The following is a 21,456-nucleotide window of genomic DNA, read 5'->3' on the forward strand; positions in this document are numbered from 1 at the left end:
GGTAACTGTGTGAACCATAATGGAAGTCTTGTCCTGCAAAATGCAGAAACTGATCAGGAGAAGCGTAGATACCTGGGGAGAAGCAGTTGTACTGCGGTTTGGAGAAGAGAATGGCAGATCGATGTAATCTACTGGGTTTTTCAACAGTGGTCGCTTGATCACCTCCACATACGTGATGGGAAAGATGCCTTGTCGAGTAGTCCCACAGATTCGCCCTTCATACCAGTTTTCATCAACCTGTCGAATTAGCGTGATCCTTTCTCCCTGGGAACAAACAGTAACATAAAAGCTCTAGTTTCAAAATTCCACTGACCTTTAGGACTGTAGTCTGTAGCAAGACCCTCTCCCACAGGCTCAGATAGCTGTCTCCCTTCTAGAGAAAAACAAAACAGTCCCCAATTAAGGGAGTGCTGATCTCAAACCCAAGGCTTCATGGAAGAAGACAGATGTCTAGACTATCTTTTTAAACATCATATAAGAGTGAAGAGATGATACTACCAACTAACTCTACTCCCCTTAATTACCTCCAAAAGGAATTTACTAGTTCCACCGTGCAAATTTACAGGCTTAAGGTTTCAAGGAATGTATCCTTAGGGACAATAGCTAACATTTAAGGATCTTAAGGTTTGCAAAGCACTTTGCCTATTTTTATTTCTTTGAACTTAATATAATGCATATACATATATATCTGGTATATATAATTCATATAACTTCTGGTATATAATTGATATTGTTGCCATTTTACAGATGAGGAAGCTGAGGCTGAATGTTTAAGTGACTTGCCCAGGGTCATACTGGCAGTATCTAAGGCAGAATTTGTACTCAAATGTTCTTTACTTCAAATCCCTTGGGCAACCTTACAAGGAGAGGAGAGAAGAGGAGAGGAAATGAGAAAAGAAGTAAGAAGAAGATAATAGAAAAGAGGAGAGGAAATGAGAAAAGAGATGAGAAGAGAGAAAAAGAGAGGAAAGGATAAGAGAAGAGAAGAGAGAAAAGAAGAAGAGAAAGGGGAAGAGAGGAAAAGGAGAAGAGAACAAAAGAAGAGAGAAGAGAGGGGAAGATATTACTATTGTTCATTTTTCTATTTCAGAGAAGACCAATGACATCACAGTGATGATGTCTTGACTTGCATATGAATTGGATTTAAGCGAGACAGTGTTGTACAAAATCATCAGTCTCACTCAGAGGAGAGAAGACAGGATAAGAGGAAGAGAAGAGAGAGAGAAAAAGAGAAGAAAAGGGAAGAGAAGAGAAAAAAGAAGGAAGAGTTGGGAAGAAAAGGGAAGAGAAAAGACCCTTCTTTGGTAGCCAAGACCTGTGGAAATGATCATTTATGAACTTAGATAAGGTAGTCCTTAGACTGTAGACATCCAATTTGTCAACAGGTCTACATTTATAACCTTTCCAAATTATAGGACCTATTGGAATTAAAGCAAGAAGGTTTGGCCCTAAGATAAGAAAATACAGCTCCCTCTCTTAGATAGGTAGGTGATATAGTGGATAGAGCTCTGGACTTGGGGGTCAGGGAACTCATAAATTCAGATCTTTCCTCAGATATTTGTTAGCTGTGGGACTTAACCTTTCAGCCTCAGTCTCTTCATTTGTAAAATGGAGATGACAATAATAGCAGCCATGTCACAGGATTATCATGCGGACCAAATGAGCTAACACATATAAAACACTTTGCAAACTTACAGAATTATATAAATGCTAGCTTTTGATGTCTTTTATTATTTGCAGAGGGGAGGGGACTAGGGATGTGAAACATTACATATACTGTCAGATGGTCGATGTGTTATATAATTTTGCTCAATTGCTTTCCTCCTTCTTTGTTACAAGGGATAGTTTGCTGTGTACAGGAAGTAGAAGAAACGAATTTGTAAAAATGAAAGGCGGCAATTTTTAGAAAGGAAATTGAGTTCCTTGAAAAAGAAGAGTTTACAAATGTATAAGTTCCACTGAGGGTTATTTAAGATTCCCAGGCCCCCAAAATATGACATTAATTTTCTTTTTTTTATTATAGCTTTTTCTTTACAAGATATATGCATGGGTAATTTTTCAGCATTGACAATTGGAAAACCTTTTGTTACAATTTTTCCCCTCCTTTCCCCCACTCCCTCCCCCAGATGGCAGATAGACCAATACATGTTAAATATGTTAAAACATATGTTAAATACAATATATGTATACATGTATGACAATTTTCAAATAATGACCCTGCCATAGAGTTTATCTCAAGGTTTGAGAAACACTCATAATTCAATCTATACAAGTATAATGTGTTTAGGAAGCTCCAAAGATCTCTGCTACCCTTGTCCAGAAGAGCAATGCTAGTTTCTTCACTAATATAGCACTATCCAAGAGAGCCTAAAGTCTCCTGGGGAAGGACTGCCTTACCTTTCTGAAGGACATCTCCACTTGGGTGTCTCCATTGAAGTTAAACTTAGCCACAGCATCTCCATATTCCAAAACTTGTATTGGTGCCATCTTTTTGGGTTGTGCCTTCTCTGCTGGTGGAAGAAGCTGAGAGAAAGGAAAGAAAAACCAGGAAAAACAAGGAAGGATGGAGGGAGGGGAGATCCATAATGCAGGCTGTCAAGAAAGATTGTTTTCAGAATGAGTATTTTATCTCAGAAAGAGGAAGTAGGGGAAATACCTCTATGTACGTCCGTGGAAAGATCCCCACGCGGCCATGATGTTCTCCTTCATACCAGTTCTGATCAATCTGCTTATAAATGTAAACAATATCTCCTTTCTGCAGAGGAAGCTCTCTGTCAATAGAGCATGATAAGGGAGTTACTATAAGAGTTTTGAGACATTCAAAAATGAAGAAGCATTATTACTTTAGACAGGGAGATATTGGAAAGAATGTAAAACAGCAGTCCAGCATCTATTTCATGTGAAGAACTCCATTGCAGAGAATGAGCACCATTCTTTGGATTTTTCAAAGGGTCACTCAGTATAAGATGATTATTAAAAGTTCACATTTATTTAGCTATTTTGAGCTGGAAAGATCTTTATATACATTATCCCATTTGAGTGTCTCAACAACCTTATAAAGGAAGTGCTATGATTATCCTTACTTTACAGAGAAGAATATGAAGCTCAAAGAGGTTACTTAAGCTCTTGTCCTGGATCATACAGCTACTTAGTATTTAGGATGGGATTTGAAACCAGGTTTTTTGTTTTTTTTTAGTTCCAAGGTCCATACTCTGTTCAAAAATCCAAGATTTTACTCTTGATGCACTCACAGATCAGAAGTGATTTGCATTTTTAGAGGCAATGAATTATCAATTATGACCAGTACTTTTGGGTGTACATTGTTTCCCTAACCTATTTCATTTGATTTCACAGGATACACAGAAGGGAAGAATGTTAGTGCTCGAAAGAATTTAGGGCTAATCATTAAGTCCAGCCATTTCAACTGACAGGAAATAAGGTTGAGGGTCAGAGATACAAAATGATTTGCTTAAATTCTTATAGTATTAATGGCAAAGCTGGAACTAGACTACATTTCCTGATTCCTGGTATTCTTTCCTCTGTGTATCCATTAAATCTTTCAGCAGTATCTGAACTTAATGATGAAAAACTCTCTTTTGGGAATTTTGAAGAGGAGGTTATGGGATTAAGAGGTGATTATCATTATTCCTGAGATCTGGATAGCTTGTTCCTTCACTCTTTTAAAGGCTGAAGGAGAAACCCAGTCCAGGCAGAGGGGAGTCAGTGACTGGGGCTTCCACCCACTTGGCTATGGTGGCATTTTACAAATGACTTGATATAAGGACCTAGAGGTAGAACCTGAGGACTAGGGGCTGTGGATCTTAAATTCCATTCCCAACTAATCAGTTGTATGGAACAAGTCTCCTTTGAACTTCTCTAGGTTTCCCTTTCTACTTTTCTCAAAGGGTGAGAGATATAAAGGCAGACGAGGAAGTCTCTGAATCCAAGATTTAAGTTGAATATATTGTATTTATGCTGTTAGAGGTGGTATGGTATGGTGAAAAGAGAATTTTCTTAGGAATTGGGAGACTGCTCTTTTCCCACCCTCTCCAATAATGTGTACTATGATCTTTGGGAAATCACTTAAGGATTTACAGATTGTTATATCTGGAGCTATAGAATATAGTCAATCAATCAACAAAGATTTATTAAGCATCTACTGCATAACACACACTGTGCTAGGTATATATACAAAGACAAAAATAAATCTCCTGCCCTCAAGGAGCAAGCTTACAGTTTAATGGGGGAGACAACATGCAAACAAGGTTCTTTTTTTGTCTTTTTTGTTTTTGTGTATGTGTGTGTGTGTGTGTGTGTGTGTGTGTGTGTGTGTATTTGGCATAGTGCTTGGCACATAATAAATGCTTGTTGATCATTTGATTGATTTGGACCAATTACATTATTTTGTAGATCAGAAAATCAGAGATTTAGAAGTGGGTGGAAACTTAGAACTTAGTGAATCAAACTTCTTCATTTTGGCCCAGTGAATTTAGGAAACCAGTCCAAGATCCCACAGTTGGTGGGTGAGAAAAACAGGCTTGAATTGAAGTCTCCTAACTCCTGGCTTTCTTTTTTTAATGCCCCATGCAGTCTTAACTGTCTCATGTCTCGGCTTCCTCTTCTAAAAAATGTGTATTACAAATATCACATAGGGATATTCTATGCAAGAAAGCATTTTAAAAGTGGGAAAAAAAACCTTATAGCTTTAAGCCCAAAGGAGACATCAGACGGTATTAGTGTGATATAAATGCAAGATTAATATTTTGTTAATCCTTCATGAATTTCATAATATATATGATGAAGCTTGAATATTTATGTCATCTTTGTCTTGGCCATCCTCATTAGCAATGAAATTCTATAACAAATTTCATAAACATTTTTGGCATAAACATATATGCCAAAACTCTCATTTTTAAAATGAGAAAACTGAGGCACAGGGAAGTTGAGTTATTCAAAATCACCTGACCATTAATGGCAAACTGTGCATTTCTCCCACTTCTTAAGTCCATACCCTTTCCATTACTTTATAATTCAGGCAGTGAGAAAAGGCAAGTTTCTATTCTTCATATTTTTTCTTTCCCATTTCTATGATTTTTCTCTGAGCAGGAAAGAGCAGATTGACAGTAGAATTCAATACACTTCCAGATCTATTGAGATTTAAAGTTACAAGTACATGGGGGTTTCTGTGAGGGGGCTGGGAACATAGCTCCCTTTATTTCATTTAACATTCTTTGGGACTAATAAGGGAGCCATACAGGAAAGCTCTTGATCTCAGAGAAGTAACTAGGGTAGGGAGACTAGAGCTTTGCTGCAGGATGCTGAAATTTGGAGGCTCCTGACAACGCCTTTATATAGTTACCAAGAATCATTAGTTAAATCACTAGTTAAATACAAAGATGGCACCTTTCCTCTCCTGTCATGGCTGGACTCCAAGATGAATTTTCCTATGGTCTTTTTGCTCTGTTCCGTCATTCCCAAGTGAATTGTTCTGAATGCCAAGATTGAAAGTTAATAGCACTAGGAGGATTTCCTGCAATTTGCCAAATCTGGACTAACATTAGTGTAGGTAGAGCAAAAAGTATGTATTTCATCTTTAGAGACCATCCCAAAACTTATGCTCTAAATCTGTCATCAGAAATAAAATGATTGAAGTCAGTCTTTCCAAAGTTCTCTTTATGGCAGAGATCTTAGGATCATATGTTCAAAGACTCTAGAAAAAAGTACTAAATTTAATTCAGAAGAACTGGATTCAAAACTCAAGACTCAGGTTGTACATTTACTAACTCTGTGACTGTGGGCATCATTTTCCAACTTTGAACTTGTTTTCTTCTTTGTAAAATGAGGATGATCTTTGCACTATATACCTTGCAGAGTTGTGAAAAAAGTGAGATTTTGTAAAGTGCTTTGTAACTAAAAATAATATATAGGACTGAGCTATAATGATAATTATTACAATTACTACTATTATCACTAATTGTAGTTGTAAGAGTGTAATATGAATACAATCCCTAGTAGATTAGATTGTAGATCTGTAGTTCTTATATTCTTGATTACATTGTCCAGTCAATCCATCAGGTCATCCAATATATCCTCATTTCTCCCAGGATGGGGAAGTACGCCTTACAGACAACGTGCTACCTGGAGCAGGGAGATGGAACAGTTGACAGCCATGTCCAGTTAAACTTACTTTAGCGTCTGAGCTTTAAAGTCAAATTTGGCTCTGGCAGGTCTCATCTAGACATAAGAGACAATAACAAATTAAAATGGTGGTTTTCTTAAAGAGAAGAAAAGCTGAAATGTTTGTGACTTTCCTGAAAGCAAAGCAGAAAAAAATTGCACCCTAGCTATTTCCTTAAAAAGCAGAAATCTGGGCAACATTCCAGCCATCTGACCCCCTGAGCAGATGTTTGCTTCTATGGTCAGTGATGTTGTACATGCATGAAACATTCCAAGTGGGAGCACCATATTTGGAGAAAACGGATTATGCAAGTTTAAAGATAAATATGGTAACCTGAAAACCGATTTATGACTTGAATATTTGTAGTTGATGCTCTTAGACCCAAGCTATTCAGGAGTCTTGGGTCTTCTTCATTCTTAACATTTCCTTTCTTGGGTCTCTCATCAAATTGTCTAACTTTTATCATGATATACAAATGGGTAAAATTCCCCCCACCATCTTTATCTCCAGCCCCTTTTGAACATTTCTATAGGATCAATCTACAGGATCCCCTATCTTCATTCAATAAACATTTATTAAGGCCCTAGTCACAGATCAGACACCATGGCTGTCTCCATGTCATACCCTATAATATTTCTGCATGCATCTCTCTCATTGTAATCAAAAACCATGTTCTGTCAAAAGCAGAACTCATCATCTCCCTCCCAACCCATCACTGGTAATAATGACATAATCTTGAGGTGATCCTCTATTTTCTCTCACCTGTACCTTGTTCATTTAATCCTGCCATCAAATCATACTAATATTTCCACCAAAATGGTTTTTGTCATAGTTTGGTAGAGTCAGAAAGAGTTGGAAAGAACTTTAGAAGCCATTTAATTAAACCCCCTTGTTTTACAGATGAGAAATGGGAGACCAAAGGGAGTTAAATCGCTTTCCTATAGTCACACAGTGAATCTGTAGCAGGATCAGGTCAAGAACTCAAGGTTTCTTAATTCCTGGTTGAATGTCATTTCTACTACATGGAAATATCAGAAGAGGCATTTTAAGCCAGGGCTCCTGATTCTGGAGCCAGCATTCTATCTACTTTCCCATACTGCATCTCAGAGCTGGCCCTCTTCATTTCCATAATTACAACCTTCTTTGCAACCTGATTCCTGCCTTTCTTCATTTCATTCTACCCTCAACATAAGAAGAGAACCATTTCAATCAAATTATTTTTCTTCTTAGAACTGGGCATGGACTCTATTCCAGCTCTCATTTTAAATCAACTCTTTGACTGTGGGTTTAAAGCTGTTCTGTAATACACCTTACATTTCCCATGAACTAACTTCATCTCTTACTATACCTGCCAACTTCTGGAACCTCAGAACACTAGAGCTGGAAGAGACCTCTTCATTTTATAAACCAAGAAATTGAGGTCCAGGCAAATGAAACAGCTCACCTAAGATTACACAATGAATTAATGGCAGAGTCAAGAACTAAAACCAGATCTTTTAACTCTTTACTGAGTATTATCTCTCAAGCAAGCAAATCTATTCACTTCCCAATATGACTGATGCTAATGTATCTTTAAAGGTGGCTTCATTAAAAAAGCTCACACATATTAATTTCTCTGTCCAAGCCCTCAGATTGTCTCCTGCAGGTAAGAACAACTTAAGAAACTTGCCAGGAGAGAATTAGTGCTTATATGAGGAACTGAGTATATCCCCCTCCAAAATATAGGGGCAGCTGATATTCGAGTCAGAAGACAAATGAGAGTTGAAAAGTTTGCTCAAAACAAGCCTACAGAAAACCTTTTTGGTTATGTGAATATATGGATACTGTCATTAGGATAGGCTTGTAGACTGAAATATCCTCATGACACAAAGATAGATTTTTAAAAATCTCTCACTAGGACATTCAGAAACCTGGAGGCCAAAACTGGTTCTTCTGCACCTGGGTAGGATGATAGCCATCCCCTCTTTTGCCTCCAGGTATGGAGCCATTAATGAGTCAGCCACATTTTCTACATTAGTCATCTTTCATTTCATTTTATACTCATGATTCTGACATCCTCTTCCTTGGTGTTCTTTTCAAATTTCCCTTCCCATCATTCTTACCTTCCTATCCCTTTATTTCCTTTATCCTTTATCCTTCATTCATATTATTTCATATCTTCATAATAATGTATCTGTTCCTAATAGATGCCATCAATACTTCCAAATACATGAATACATAACTCACCTTGAAGTGGAAAAATTCTTCCCCTCCCCCATCAAATCAAACTTTTAGAGTCACTTCTGCCATCAATATACACATATATTTTTAATGAAAACCAGTCATCTTTGGCAGGGCTATTGAGATATAGTACAACACAAATGAATCACTTAGTGCTTCAAAGGATATGAGATCTTCAAAAAAATCACCTTAAAGAGACTTTCCTCCTCTGTCTCTTCTGAAAGGATTAAATCTTGCTGCCTTTGAAATTTTAAGTATTTTAGGAACAAATCAACCATGTGCAAACACATTTCCAGAGTTCTTAACTACTCTCTGGACCTGTCCCAACTACAGTTGGGCAACTTAAATACAAGCAAATATTTGGGGCAATTCTTGAATTCTCCAGATAATTTTCTGTAGCATAGCCCTGCCCAAGTTTCACTGGCCTGTCTGATCAAAGGCAAAAGTTACGAATGGCTAAACTAGAAGATATTCACATATCGGGATCAACGAGACATACAAATTCTAAGCAGAATGCAGAGACAAAACAATACCGTAGCAATATGATGCAGGACTGGACTCATAAAATAGCTGATGCTTAAAAGCATGCATTGAAGGATGCACCAGCAGATCTCAGCAAGACATGCTTTAACATACACAGCCTCTGACGTCATAGATATTGCTTCCATTGACCAGCCATGAAAAGAGCCAAAGCAAGCCTAAATAAAGCCAGTATGAAAGATGCTGCTTGAAGAACTAATGTTGGCCTATAGGGCAACATGGTGGGAGGCAAATACGGCTTTGGGTCAAGCAGCAAACAGAGGTAACTCCAACAGACCTCTAACCCAGATTTCCTCTTTGCTGTATCGTCTACATTTAGGAGGTCCCCAAACCGCTCATTAGTGATAAACTGATGGTGGGTTGGAATAACACCCGTGTGCCGTCTAGCTGCAATATCAGCTTCTTCTTGTTCACGCTTAAGCCGTCTCTGGTCCGCTAAAAGTTTCTGCCATGAAATTGCATAAAATGGACAATGAATTATCTGGTCCTGGGAATTTGAAAACTGCCAACAAAAACAACTGAATAAAAAGAGGCTGTGGAAATCTATCTGGCTAATATAGCATATTAAACTTAGATGATCAATACTCGTCTTGAAGAAAACCCAATAAAGCTCATCGCTTAATGAGATCTAATTTATTTGTACTGGAGAAGAAAATGAAATCACACCAACAAAAGCAAAATTGCTTGGAGGTTTTGCTCTCCATCAAGACCAGAGGTGTCAAACACTCATAAGTGACACTGGAACACTCCTGACTGCAGTTGGAGCCATATTAAAATATAATTGGGAAATATTTAAGAAAACAAATGAAAAGTATAATAGAACACAGATAATGTTGATATGTAGTTTTCTAAGTCAAGGTGCAGCCCACAGGGATCCTTACGTATGGTTTGGTGGCCCCTGTTTCTCAATTTCAGTTTGACACCACTGATCTAGACACAAAAAAGGGGACTAAATGAGACCAAATATTCTACAAGTACAATTAATGGTAACAACAATATTGTTTTTGCTTATTCAGTAGCATTCCTGACCCACCATTAACATGAGGTTTGAGTCATTTTCTAGAAGTAGGAATGGATTTATATCATGAAATCCAAATTCTTCATATTCTTTATGACTAATTAATATGCATCTGCAAGATCATCAACCAGAGCTTATCAGAAGATCTGAGGTCATATAACAACTGAGTAGCTTACCAGCCCATAGTGGGATTAAAAAACTCTTGACCTTGGTCTTATAAGCTTTGTGTTTCCCCAGGCAACCAACTAGTCAAAGACTAAAACATGACACCATCATGATTTGGTTTGTACAGTGGCCATGCTAATACTGTGAATATCACTTTTAGTACTTTCTTTCCCTTTATCAAAGCCAGCCCTATAACATCAGTCAGAAATCAAACTTGAGCCTGATAAAAGGCAGGTAAGATGTTACCCACTGAACGTCTCATCTCCAAACTTCACTACTTCAAGACTCTTTGACTTCCTGGTTGTGGAGACTTTCTTCCCTGGTACAGAGTTCAACCTTTCAAGGTCTTAGTAGATGGTCTTTGAGAGTTTTTAAGGATGAAAAAATTTGTCACCTAGAAGTTGACCAGGTGATTAACAAGACTCTTTAGACCGAGTTAGGTTAGTATTCAGAGCCAGGTAGACAGTCTATTACTGGACTCGGGCCAATAGCCTTTCCCACTTGGACCAATCTTCCAGGGCTTTGAAAGTCCAGAGTTAACTTGTTGCTATGGGGCAGCACTGAGGGAGGACTGATCTCAGTATCACATAGCATCAGACTGGTGCCAATTAATGCTCTTCATATTTTTCATAATTATAAAAACAACCACTTCATGGTATTCACCATTTGCACTATTCAGGACCTAACTATCATTACTACTTAGATAGGAAGAGATTTAATTTATTATAGCAGTATGGGGCCTGTTGGTCTCATATTTCAATGCTCTGAAACTAAAATCTAATGATAAAGATGAAATCTTGGTTAGAGTAAGTAAAATTCAAGAGAAATAAAGCTATTGTTCTATAAAGGAAGGAATACTGGATCTGGACTCAGGAGATAATAGTATTAGTATTATTGTTTCTGTGTATCTCCATGGTTTAGCATAGTAGGTGCTTAAGAATTATTTATCAATCAACTGATTATTATTGTTCTTATTATTCTGTATTCTGATGGATTGTCCATTATAACATCAATTTACAAATCAGCTTACTACACATTCTCTAATGCAGGTAATATTATACAAAAAAATACAATTTCATGGTCTCTATTCATGTAGCTATTACACACTATAAGTCCCTCTTTATTATGAATCTTTTGTACTGTACCTGGAAAAAGGAAGAAGAGAACCAAGTTGTAATTGAATTCTTTACATTTCTTATTTTCTATCCTCAATTACTAATGACTTCTCCCCCAAAACATTCACTTATACTTAGCCTTTTAAAAATGTCATACTTAAATTTCCAAACCACCATCAAAATAAAATAATATTTTTTAAAGTTTCAGGTTTTTTTTTTTGAAAGAAGAAAGGTTTAGTAATTAATTATAAGCACATAGGAATCTATTTGTCTTACTGGATTAAAAGCAATTCTTTTACTTAAGGTACTATTGTGGTATACTTTCAGTTCTATTTGAACAAAATTCCTTGAAGATTCTACATAATTCATGATCATGGGATGAGACCAGTTTCACATGTATAGAAATACTTTCAGTTATACTTTCCCCAAAGTAAAAAACCCTACTCCTGTGAGACACCTAATTAACAAGAGTCTTAATTACTGATCAAACTGGTTTTTCCTCCACGTTCCTGAATATTATAGACTAGTTTTTTGTGTGTCAAATTTTCTGACACTCTTGCTAAGTGAAGGTGGCTCAATCAGTCTGCTTGTCTTCAATCCATTAATTTATAAAACTGTAAAATATCCAGTCTGTTATTGTGGCCCTATTCTAGCACCTCTTGAAGACTGGAAGGGACCTATGAAATCATCCACTTCTTTCAATTCAGGTCATGCCATCCTCTGTAAGCTGACCTTAAAATTGCTGCTTGAGGCTCTGAGAGTTTAAGTGAGTTGCTCAAAATCACAAGGCTGGGACGTGTCATAGACAGATTTTGAAACTAGGTCTTCTTGGCACCAAGACTATTCACTAAGCTACACCATCTCTTACCTCCTAATTTACAATTAGGAATACTGAGGCTCAGGGAGGTCAGGTGCTACTCTCAACACATTTTTAAATGTTTTGTACAAATCCTTTCATCATCTTTGTGGGTCAGGCACTGTTATGATGGCAATTAAGTCCAGAGCAACCACAGCAGCATACCATTTGACTGGTGGTGAGCACAGATGAGATCACCTATACCTCTCACCCAATAATTTTCCCTTTATTAGACAGCTGCAGTAATTTTACCTGGCAGTCATCTTATGCTGAATCACCACTATGAACCACTTAGCAATCATTTGCTTTCGAAAACCCTTTGCCTAATTCTCAGCAGTAATGTTATTTACAAACTCTTAGATGGGCCAAAGGCTTCTCTTTTCTACCTCCCTTATTTAAGTTTGCTGTAATCTATGTATAGATTTTTCTGCTGGGTTACAAGTTATTTTCCTGAGCTATTTTTTATATAGACCGTTATTGTTATTATTGCTTCCTCTACTTTTACATGCCAGTCCTTTAAATATAGAAGTGGGAAAGATAAAGACAACCCAGAGTGTTTCTCTCACTTTCCACCAGGATAGGGAAACCATGGAGAAGAAAGCTCTAAAAGGACTCTTCTTCATAATTTTCTATACACTAGATCTGTATTTAGGATCGAATGGCAAGATTTTCTATTCTATCACAGCTAGGAAGAGAACCATCTTTTAAGAGAGGGGAAATAATTTACCCCAAGTCATATAGGGTTTGGAGGTAGGGTTAACTGGGAACATCTAAATCCCATCTGCATTTTGAAATGAAACTCCTTTTGTAGACAAAGATAGGCTGGCACAGAATATGTCAAGGGCTTGGTATCTTCCTCTTCACTCCCCATTTTTACTTTGGAAAATCTACAAGACTTTAGGATGAGACTAACCTCTTTGTCATCATGACGCCTTCGAATAAAATCTTCAGTAGTTTCCAAGTATTCAGCTGGGGTGAAGTGCCGAGGTGACTCTGAATCTTCAAAACAACATAGCGGACAGAGTTAAAACACATAGAGATTATTTTCCAAAACCCAGGCAGGGGCAAACATTTCTGGCAATCCACATGGACTGTTTCCCAAAAACCCAAGCGGGGACAAACATTTCTGGCAATCCACACACTCTCCCACTATAGAAGTTTCAAGACATTTTCATGAATATCCAACTGATTGAATATCAAAATATGGAAAAGATCAAATATCAAACTGATTGAATATTAGTTCTTCCCTCCACTTCTCCCTCCCACCCCTTTTGGGATCCACTTGTGGAGTTATTTAATAATAGAGGAAACCAGTGAATTAAGAAAGGAGATAAAAACAGAGCATCTCCTTTCATGAGCATCCCCACTAAGACCTTTATGATCTTATTGGGACAAAGTATACATTCACACACATGGGCCAACATGAGAGGCTGCTCCTCATTCAAGTGGGTTTAGACAGAAGCAAATAACAGGAATCTCCAGAATTCCCCTGTTAATGGTGTTCATATAATCTAAGTGGCCAATTTTTCTTTCAATGGAAGGTTTGGTGATAATTCTATGGACAATAGATGCATTTTCTTCTTCTTATCTAATTTTTGGTTCAGAAGGGGCAGCCACTATTAGCCATGATTAAATGCCAAGCAACACACAGAGGTATTGACAAACTAGGAGACGAGCATCAAGGAACAAGGAAGGAGGGGGACATGGCAAGCAAGGTGGGAAAGACGGATGAGGTCACACCGGCAAAGGACACAAAAAAGCCACCTCGGGGGGGTGTTCCAAGGTCATTTTGCGGGTTGTTGTTTCTATCCAGGCCGGGACCTAAACACGGGCCCAAGCTGCTGGCTTTAAGCGTGCCCAGATAGTCTCTTTTTGGAGAGGGTTCTGAGACCTGGCCCAGTCTCTCCAGGACCCGGAGCGATGACTGGCGCTTGGGGACGAAGGGCTTTCCTTCCCCCTCGGGGCTCAGTTCGTTCCCAAGGGGCTGAGTTTGGGATGCTGCTCTCTGTCCCATTACTGGGCTTGAAGTGTCCCTGTTTGGAGGCTTTCGGGAATGGTACTGGAGGGGCTTTTTCAACCTGAAAGGCAGGGGGCCCATGAGGTAGATGTTCCTAAGGACAGCGTTCTTATCGGCTCCTGTGTCCACTCTCCAGCCGGGGCTCCGGGAAGCCTGTTGCTGCTCGTGCTTCCGGATGGTGGTGAAGCGGGTGTAGGAGGCCGGACAGCTGCCCTTGCACTTGCTGTGCCGATGCTTCTGGGAGTCACTGTGGACACTGCTGGCGCTCCCCTCTCGACTGTCACTGGACACGGTGGAAAGCCGGTCCAGCTCATCCAGGCAGGCTGAGGGGGGCTCAGCAGGGAGAAGGGCTCTCAGACTCAAAGCTGGCTCTGCCACGTTGCCACAGGAGGATGAGCCGAAGGCCACTGTGGGGCGGTCTGGGATCTCCTTCTCCCTGTGGTGGAGCTTGGGAGACTCCAGGAGGGATTCGGCGGAGCGAGCTGCACTCAGACCACCATGGGGCAGCAATGGCACAGGAGACTTGCTCAGGCGGCCCGATAAATCCAGGGATGGCATGGAACGGGACCGCTGGATCAGCTGCTCAAAGGCTGTGACCCGCGACGAGACCGTGTGTTTCGGGATGTGCTCAGAGCTCTCCTGGCTGAGGTTCAGCTCTCCTCTGGCCTCTGCCAGGTTGCTGGATTCAAAATGGGAAGCCAGGTCCCGGACGCTGGAGGAGGAGATGGAGCCCAGGTGGAGCCCGGTTCGGTTGATGTGGTGCATGTTTTTGTAAAGCATTGTGAATTCGCTGCCCCCCTTCCTGGAGAGGGGGCAATACTTCCTGGAACTGGCCCCATAGTCCTGCAGGCTCTGAGTGCTGCCAGACTTGGTGCCATACTCCCGCTTCACCCGCATGAGAAGGTTTTCAATGCTTCCTCCTCCATGCAAGGGGAGTGTTCTTTTGGGATCATCTAAAGCAGGAGAGCTAGAGAGGTTTTCGTAGCTTTGAGCCTTCTCTGGAGGCAACAGGATACTCTTCTTTTCCTGCAAGAGAGCACTTGGAGCTGACAGCCTGGGTTTGAATTTGGAAGGGAGGATCTCAGAAATGCAGGCTTTCGCTGCTGACAGGGGCTTCTTATGTTTACACATAGGCCCTAACACGTCACTAGCATGAAAGGTTCGGCTACTAACTGAAGAAGAGGAAATCATATGAGCATTCCCACCTTTACGATCCACTGGTAAGCATGCAGAATAAAATAAACACAACCCGTTAGGTTAAAAGCTGGAAGCAGGGAAGAAAGGAGAGGTCACATGCTCATTTTTTATCAATGCATCTCTTTCACTTGGTGTCAGAAAGCAACATAAAAATAACTGAGCTGCAAAGCAGGTGCAAATGGGATAACTAAAAAAAAAAAAATCCCCTACCCCTATCCCACACCCACTAGGTATTTCTGGAAAAAAAAGGGCACTCAGCTGGTTTCAAAGAGAGAGAGGTTTGATTTTTTTTTTTCTTTTAAAGAGAGAATGGTAAAGCTAGGGGACTGAGAAGGAAAAATTGCTACCATCAGAAAGTATATCGGGGGATGTGACACAAGAGGTCTCAAAAGGTTTGGATAAGCATCTGGACCAGTCAGAACTTATCCCAACTACTCAACCACAACTGTCATTTCCATTACAGAAGAAATAAAAACTGACCATCCTCACCCAATTACCTTTAGTGGAAGCAGTGCTAGAGGGTCGCTTGAGACCACTTAATCCCTGGAGAGGAATGTCTCCGCCTTCCAAAACGCTTTTATAAATCTGCCTTTCATTCTCCAAACCAGTGGAATCCCCTGGAGCCATCTCTGACTCTCTCTTCACTGCATGGATATTGGGTGAATATGAGCTACAAAGATTGTAATTTTTAAAAAGACAGATTTAGAGGATTTTAATTTGTAAAAATTCATATCTAGTATCAGTTTTTTTTTTTAAATTAAGAGAGGTACCAGTTGCAGAATAAATGCATCCTTTTGTTCTATAAAACTTCATACAAGAACATGAAATGTCTATCAGATAAAATAGTTATTTTCATTTGGAAATACTTATAGACTCATTTTATAGAGAAGGGAGCCTCATGAGCAGCTAAAGTTCATTTGAACTCAACTCCAGCATTTAAGTTCCTATTATATATAAGCCACTGTGCTAGATGCTGGGAATGAGGCAAGGAAAGAAACCTGCCAAAACCCATGCTCTATTTTCTCCATAAAACTAGGAGATTTTAAACTATCCCTGTCAGGGATAGGTTATTGGCGATTTTTGTGATATTATTCTTACTTTTGTTCTTGTGGAACTTTTTCCTTCAGGAAATACTTTAAAAATGAATCCCTAAAAATCTTTAAAATGATGCTGCCTCCAGCATTGATTTTTCTGTATTCATTTACCATGTCTAGCTGCTTTTCCCAATTATAGCTTCTTCTTCTTCTTCTTCTTCTTCTTCTTCTTCTTCTTCTTCTTCTTCTTCTTCTTCTTCTTCTTCTTCTTCTTCTTCTTCTTCTTCTTCTTCTTCTTCTTCTTCTTCTTCTTCTTCTTCTTCTTCTTCTTCTTCTTCTTCTTCTTCTTCTTCTTCTTCTTCTTCTTCTTCTTCTTCTTCTTCTTCGTCTTCGTCTTCTTCGTCTTCGTCTTCTTCGTCTTCTTCTTTTCCTTCGTCTTGTTCTTGTTCTTTCTTTTTCTTTTTCTTCTCCTTCTCCTTCTCCTTCTCCTTCTTCTTCTTCTTCTCCTTGTTCTTGTTCTTTCTTTTTCTTTTTCTTCTCCTTCTTTTTCTTCTCCTTCTCCTTCTTCTTCTTCTTCTCCTTCTTCTTCTCCTTCTTCTTGTTCTTTCTTTTTCTTTTTCTTCTCCTTCTTCTTTTTCTTCTCCTTCTCCTTCTCCTTCTTCTTCTTCTCCTTCTTCTTCTTCTTTCTTCTTTCTTCTTTTTTTCCCCCTGAGGCAATTAGGGTTAAATGACTTGCCCAGGGTCACACAGCCAAGAAGTGTTAAGTGTTTGAGGCCAGATTTGAACTCAGTTCCTCCTGACTTCAAAGCTAGTGTTCTATCTACTAACCCAATTATAGCTTTTTACATGCAACTTTATGTCCTTGCATAGTACAACAGAAACCAAGGAGGTGGAATTCAAATGTTATCTCTACATATATAATTGATGAGAAGAGCTCACTCTAGAAAAGTTGGCAGATCTGATCTATTTCAAGTCTGTGTCTTCTTCTGTTTAGTTAGGTCTCATGGCAAGTTCTCTAATGGCTCATGTTCTCAGTCACCTTTCTTTTGCTATCATATTGCTCGTAAGCATCTGCCATTTTTCTTGGTAATGAGTTTAGACTAAACTTATATGGCAGTTTTCTGTATTGTCTTTCCACTTAAGAAGGGAACCAGATATAAATCAATCCTCAACTTCTGCAGGGGTAACATTCCTAGAAAGTGATGTAAAAGTCAAAAATGTGAATACTGATACATTGAACCTATAGGAAATAGGTTCCCATAATCACCACAAATTATAATGTTTTGCCAGAGATTGTTGAAAGTGTACTTTTTCTGCATGCAATTCTTTATAATGACACATTAATTTTGATAACATGTACTTTTCCTAACATACATAATAACTGTGAAATAACCCATAAAATGCAGTACACAAAATAGAATTGGTTTTTTCTTGATAATAGCTCCCTAAAATTCTATGACCCCTTGTGCTAACATCTCAAAAAAAAACCCCCAAAACCCCAATCCCAAAGCCCAACCACAAAATAACCAACAATCCATTGAATTCTGACAATATTCACTTTTAATAACATGAAATCTATAATACTATAAAGACTTCATTCTTTTTGTCAGATACAACAATTATTGATTTGTTAATACCAAACTTGGGGCCAAAAGAGGCTGACAGCAGCTGCAGACATTCCAGCATGATGTTTATTTAACTTTTTTTTTTTTTTTTTTTTTTTTTAATTAAGCCACATCCCTGATTTTGTCCAAAGGACTCGTACTACACGTTGGGACCATAATTGCAAGACAAAACTTGATTTGTAAAAGCAAACAATGAAAATATGTAATGAATGCATGGGGTAATCTTTACAACAGTAAGGTGAACAAGACCAGTGAAGTATCTAGTGGATCTGTGTATCACATTTCTCATTTTTTTCCTCTACTGTATGTAGTTGAGAATGTGTAGAATTGTCAATGCAGAAGTGAAAATGGAATACTTGAAGTGGTGAAAGTTAAATCTACAAATGTTGAGGATTGACTATATATTGGCATTTTTTTGATTTTGTCTTCTAGTGGCCATTTATATTCAGATTTAGTCTAAGAAATGATGGTTATTTTGAGCCAATTTCTTCCCTTTTGTCTATCCATTTTAAAAATGTGTAGCTCTTCTAAATGAATCATCTTAAACCTGTTCTTCTTCCTGATTTTACTACTTCCATTAAAGATACAATTACTGACCATTCACCTAGCATTCATCTACAAAATCTTGATATTATCTTTTACTCTTCCCTCTCTTTCATCTCATTTCTGATTAAAAAATGCAGTCCTGTTGATTTTATCTCTATGATATCTCTTGTATTCATCCTTCCCCTTCTATTGCCACTACAGCTGTCCCAGATAAGGCCGTGTGATGATTCTATGCATCAAATCCTTCCAAGCTCCCTAACTCTTCCTTGTGTTCCTCCCTATCTAATATCACCTTTTCCAAAGAACTTTCTTTTATTTGTCTTTTATCATTTATTATTTGCCTTTTCCCCTAGGACCTCACAGAGAACTCTCTGAATTTCTTATAAGGTATGTATTATGCAGATTCATTAAACTAAATTGCATACATATCATATACTTCTTCTAGTACTGAGATTCTTAAACTTTTTTTTTGTTTCAAGAAATACTTTAGTTATTGATAAAATACATGGACCCCTTCTCAGAATGAAGTTTTTAATGTTTAAAATAAAATATATATAAACATAAGGAAAACCAATTATACTTTGATACTTATCAAAACATTTTAAAAAACAATTATGGATTCTTGCTTAAGTACCTCTATTATGGCAATTGTTCGGCTGTGTCCACCTCTTTGTGACTCCATTTTGGGGTTTTCTTAGCAGAGATATTGGAATGGTTTGCCATTTTCTTCTCTGGCACATTTTTCAGATGAGGAAACTAAAGCAAATGGGGTTAAGTGACTTGCCCCCAGCCATACAGCCAGTCTGAGGTCAAATTTGATCTCAGATCCTCCTGATTCCAGACCTGGTGTTCTATCTATCTACCACTCCTCTTGGCTGCCCCAAAAGAATCTTGTATTAGACTATAAGTTCTATGAAGGCAAGTTTTCTGTCTTAGATACTGAATTTCTCCCTCCCCTCATTCAATGCCTGAACTATGTATTGTTCATCAATCTTTGATATTAGAGTATTAAGTTTTAATAGAAACCAAATGTGAAGGAAAAAAGCAAAATCCATCTTAGCTTCATAAAATGAAAGTTGGTGGCTAGGAAGCAGTGATTTTGACTGAATACTGAAACTCTGAATTCTAGTTCAATTCAACAAAGAATTTAAATGTTGTAAGGCAAGCTTGTGCATTCAAAACAGCAATATTTCCAAGATCACATATAGTCTTAGGAAAAAAAAATGGCTTAATGCCTCAAAAAGTCTGTTAAAAGACATGGTCATGGGGGAAGAGGTAAAGAGACAAAATGTATCAAGTACCTATTAGGTGTCAGCACTAAATAAAATACTTTATAAATCTTATTTCATTTGTGATCACAGAGTCTGTATATTATCAGTGGAAAGACTCAGGAGCTCCTTGTTCTAAGGTTAGAATCCATGTTAGCCCCATTTAAGAATATTCCTCTTCAAGGAAGAGCCAGTCTTTTCCATTGTGACCAGTGGAAAAGAGGAAAAAATGGGTAGGGAATGCAAGAAAGAAGTGTAATAAAGTGTTCTTTCCTATTTATTCCTATTCAGTTAGTCAAATAACAATTGCCTATTTTTATCTGTTGTTGAGCCCTTTTTCAGTTGTGTCTGACTCTTTTTGACTCCACAAACTGAGTTAAATGACTTGCCCAGGAAGTATTGGAGGCCAGATTTGAATTCAGGAAGATAGGCATGTCTCCAGGCCTGGAACATTATCCACTTTACCACACAGCTGCCCTTATGCTTATCTAGCAGATGACAAAACAATTACATCAACTGATTTCGCCCTAGTCTACCATTTTGTGAAGTAAGTCTTAAGAGCTGAAAGAACTGCCCTGAGTTATTTAGTCCTGATCTATGCCCTGAGGAGTATAAGTTAGTTTCCTCATTTTATAGATGATATAACTGAGGCCCTGGGAAGCTCAGATAGCATCAGAAACAGAACTAGAATTCAGGTATCTCAGTTTCTAGGTCCATAATCTGAGTTTCTTTCTCTTTTGTAATCTTGCTAGAAAAGGGCTTATAAAATCATTGTTCCCATTAGCATCTGAGCTTTATAGGATACCTAGATTATAAAAAAAAAAAAGAACTAGGGAGTTCAATTAGGTTATTCAATGGATAGAATACTGGGCCAGGAGTCAGAAAGACACATCTCCTTAAGTTAAAATCTGATCTTGGACATTTACCGCCTTGAAACCCCAGGCAAATTACTTAACTCTGCCTCAGGTTCCTCATCTGTAAAATGAGCTGCAGAAGGAAATGAAAAGGATTCCAATATCTTCACCAACAAAACCCCAAGTAGAGTCAGAAAGTGGGGGATAAGCTTTAAAACAAACAAAAATTGATTTTTTAAACAAAAAACCAAAAAAGTGAAGAATAGATCAAAACAGGGTCCTGAGTGCCATCTAGTGATGAAGATGAATAAATCTACTCTTGAGCAAGATTTCTGCCTCCTAAGAACTCAAGATGGTGACAATTATATTAAATAAATATTATCAAAATATTTTTTAGAAAAAGTTCTTAGAACCCCATGTTAAAAGCCTCAAGGTAGAGGGATTAGTAGGAAAAACTCCTCTTCTGTGATCATTGAAGGAGGAAAGAGTGGGTGTGCAGACTGCAAAAAGGGGGAACGCCTATCAGATGGCCTCAATCTTCCCTGTGAAGTAGGAGGCCAAGCGAGATGTTGCCAACATCACAAATTCCCACATGTAGCATTGGAGGCAACATAGAAGTTATCTCATCCAAGTCTTTTATTTTATAGGTTAAGGAAGTGAGCACCAGGAAGTTGACTTGCTCTAGCTCACAAGTCATGATGGAACCGGGGGCCATGTGACTACAAATCCAGCACTCTTTGGTTTGGAATAATCACCATGAACAATAGATGGGATAGAACAGAGAATTGCCCAATGCCTCTGAGCTCAGCTCAAATGTTAACTT

General features: G+C 38.4%; 1 protein-coding gene across 4 annotated transcripts in view; it reads right to left on the reverse strand.

Moving 5' to 3' along the window:
* SORBS1 (sorbin and SH3 domain containing 1) overlaps nt 1-21,456 on the reverse strand; it is a 291,490-nt gene that overhangs the window by 21,471 nt on the left and 248,563 nt on the right. For 3 of the 4 annotated variants that reach the window (XM_074295931.1, XM_074295929.1, XM_074295930.1), the window contains 7 exons: nt 15,804-15,976; nt 13,006-13,091; nt 9,216-9,383; nt 6,188-6,234; nt 2,657-2,771; nt 2,398-2,523; nt 73-264 (listed from right to left, as the gene is read on the reverse strand). In XM_074295931.1, coding sequence (XP_074152032.1) covers nt 73-264; nt 2,398-2,523; nt 2,657-2,771; nt 6,188-6,234; nt 9,216-9,383; nt 13,006-13,091; nt 15,804-15,976 — 907 coding nt within the window. Of the gene's footprint in view, nt 1-72; nt 265-2,397; nt 2,524-2,656; nt 2,772-6,187; nt 6,235-9,215; nt 9,384-13,005; nt 13,092-13,856; nt 15,327-15,803; nt 15,977-21,456 lie in introns of all 4 variants that reach the window. The other variant, XM_074295928.1, reaches the window with a different exon arrangement.

This window comes from Sminthopsis crassicaudata, chromosome 2 (assembly GCF_048593235.1).
Source record: "Sminthopsis crassicaudata isolate SCR6 chromosome 2, ASM4859323v1, whole genome shotgun sequence".
NCBI lineage: Eukaryota > Metazoa > Chordata > Mammalia > Dasyuromorphia > Dasyuridae > Sminthopsis > Sminthopsis crassicaudata.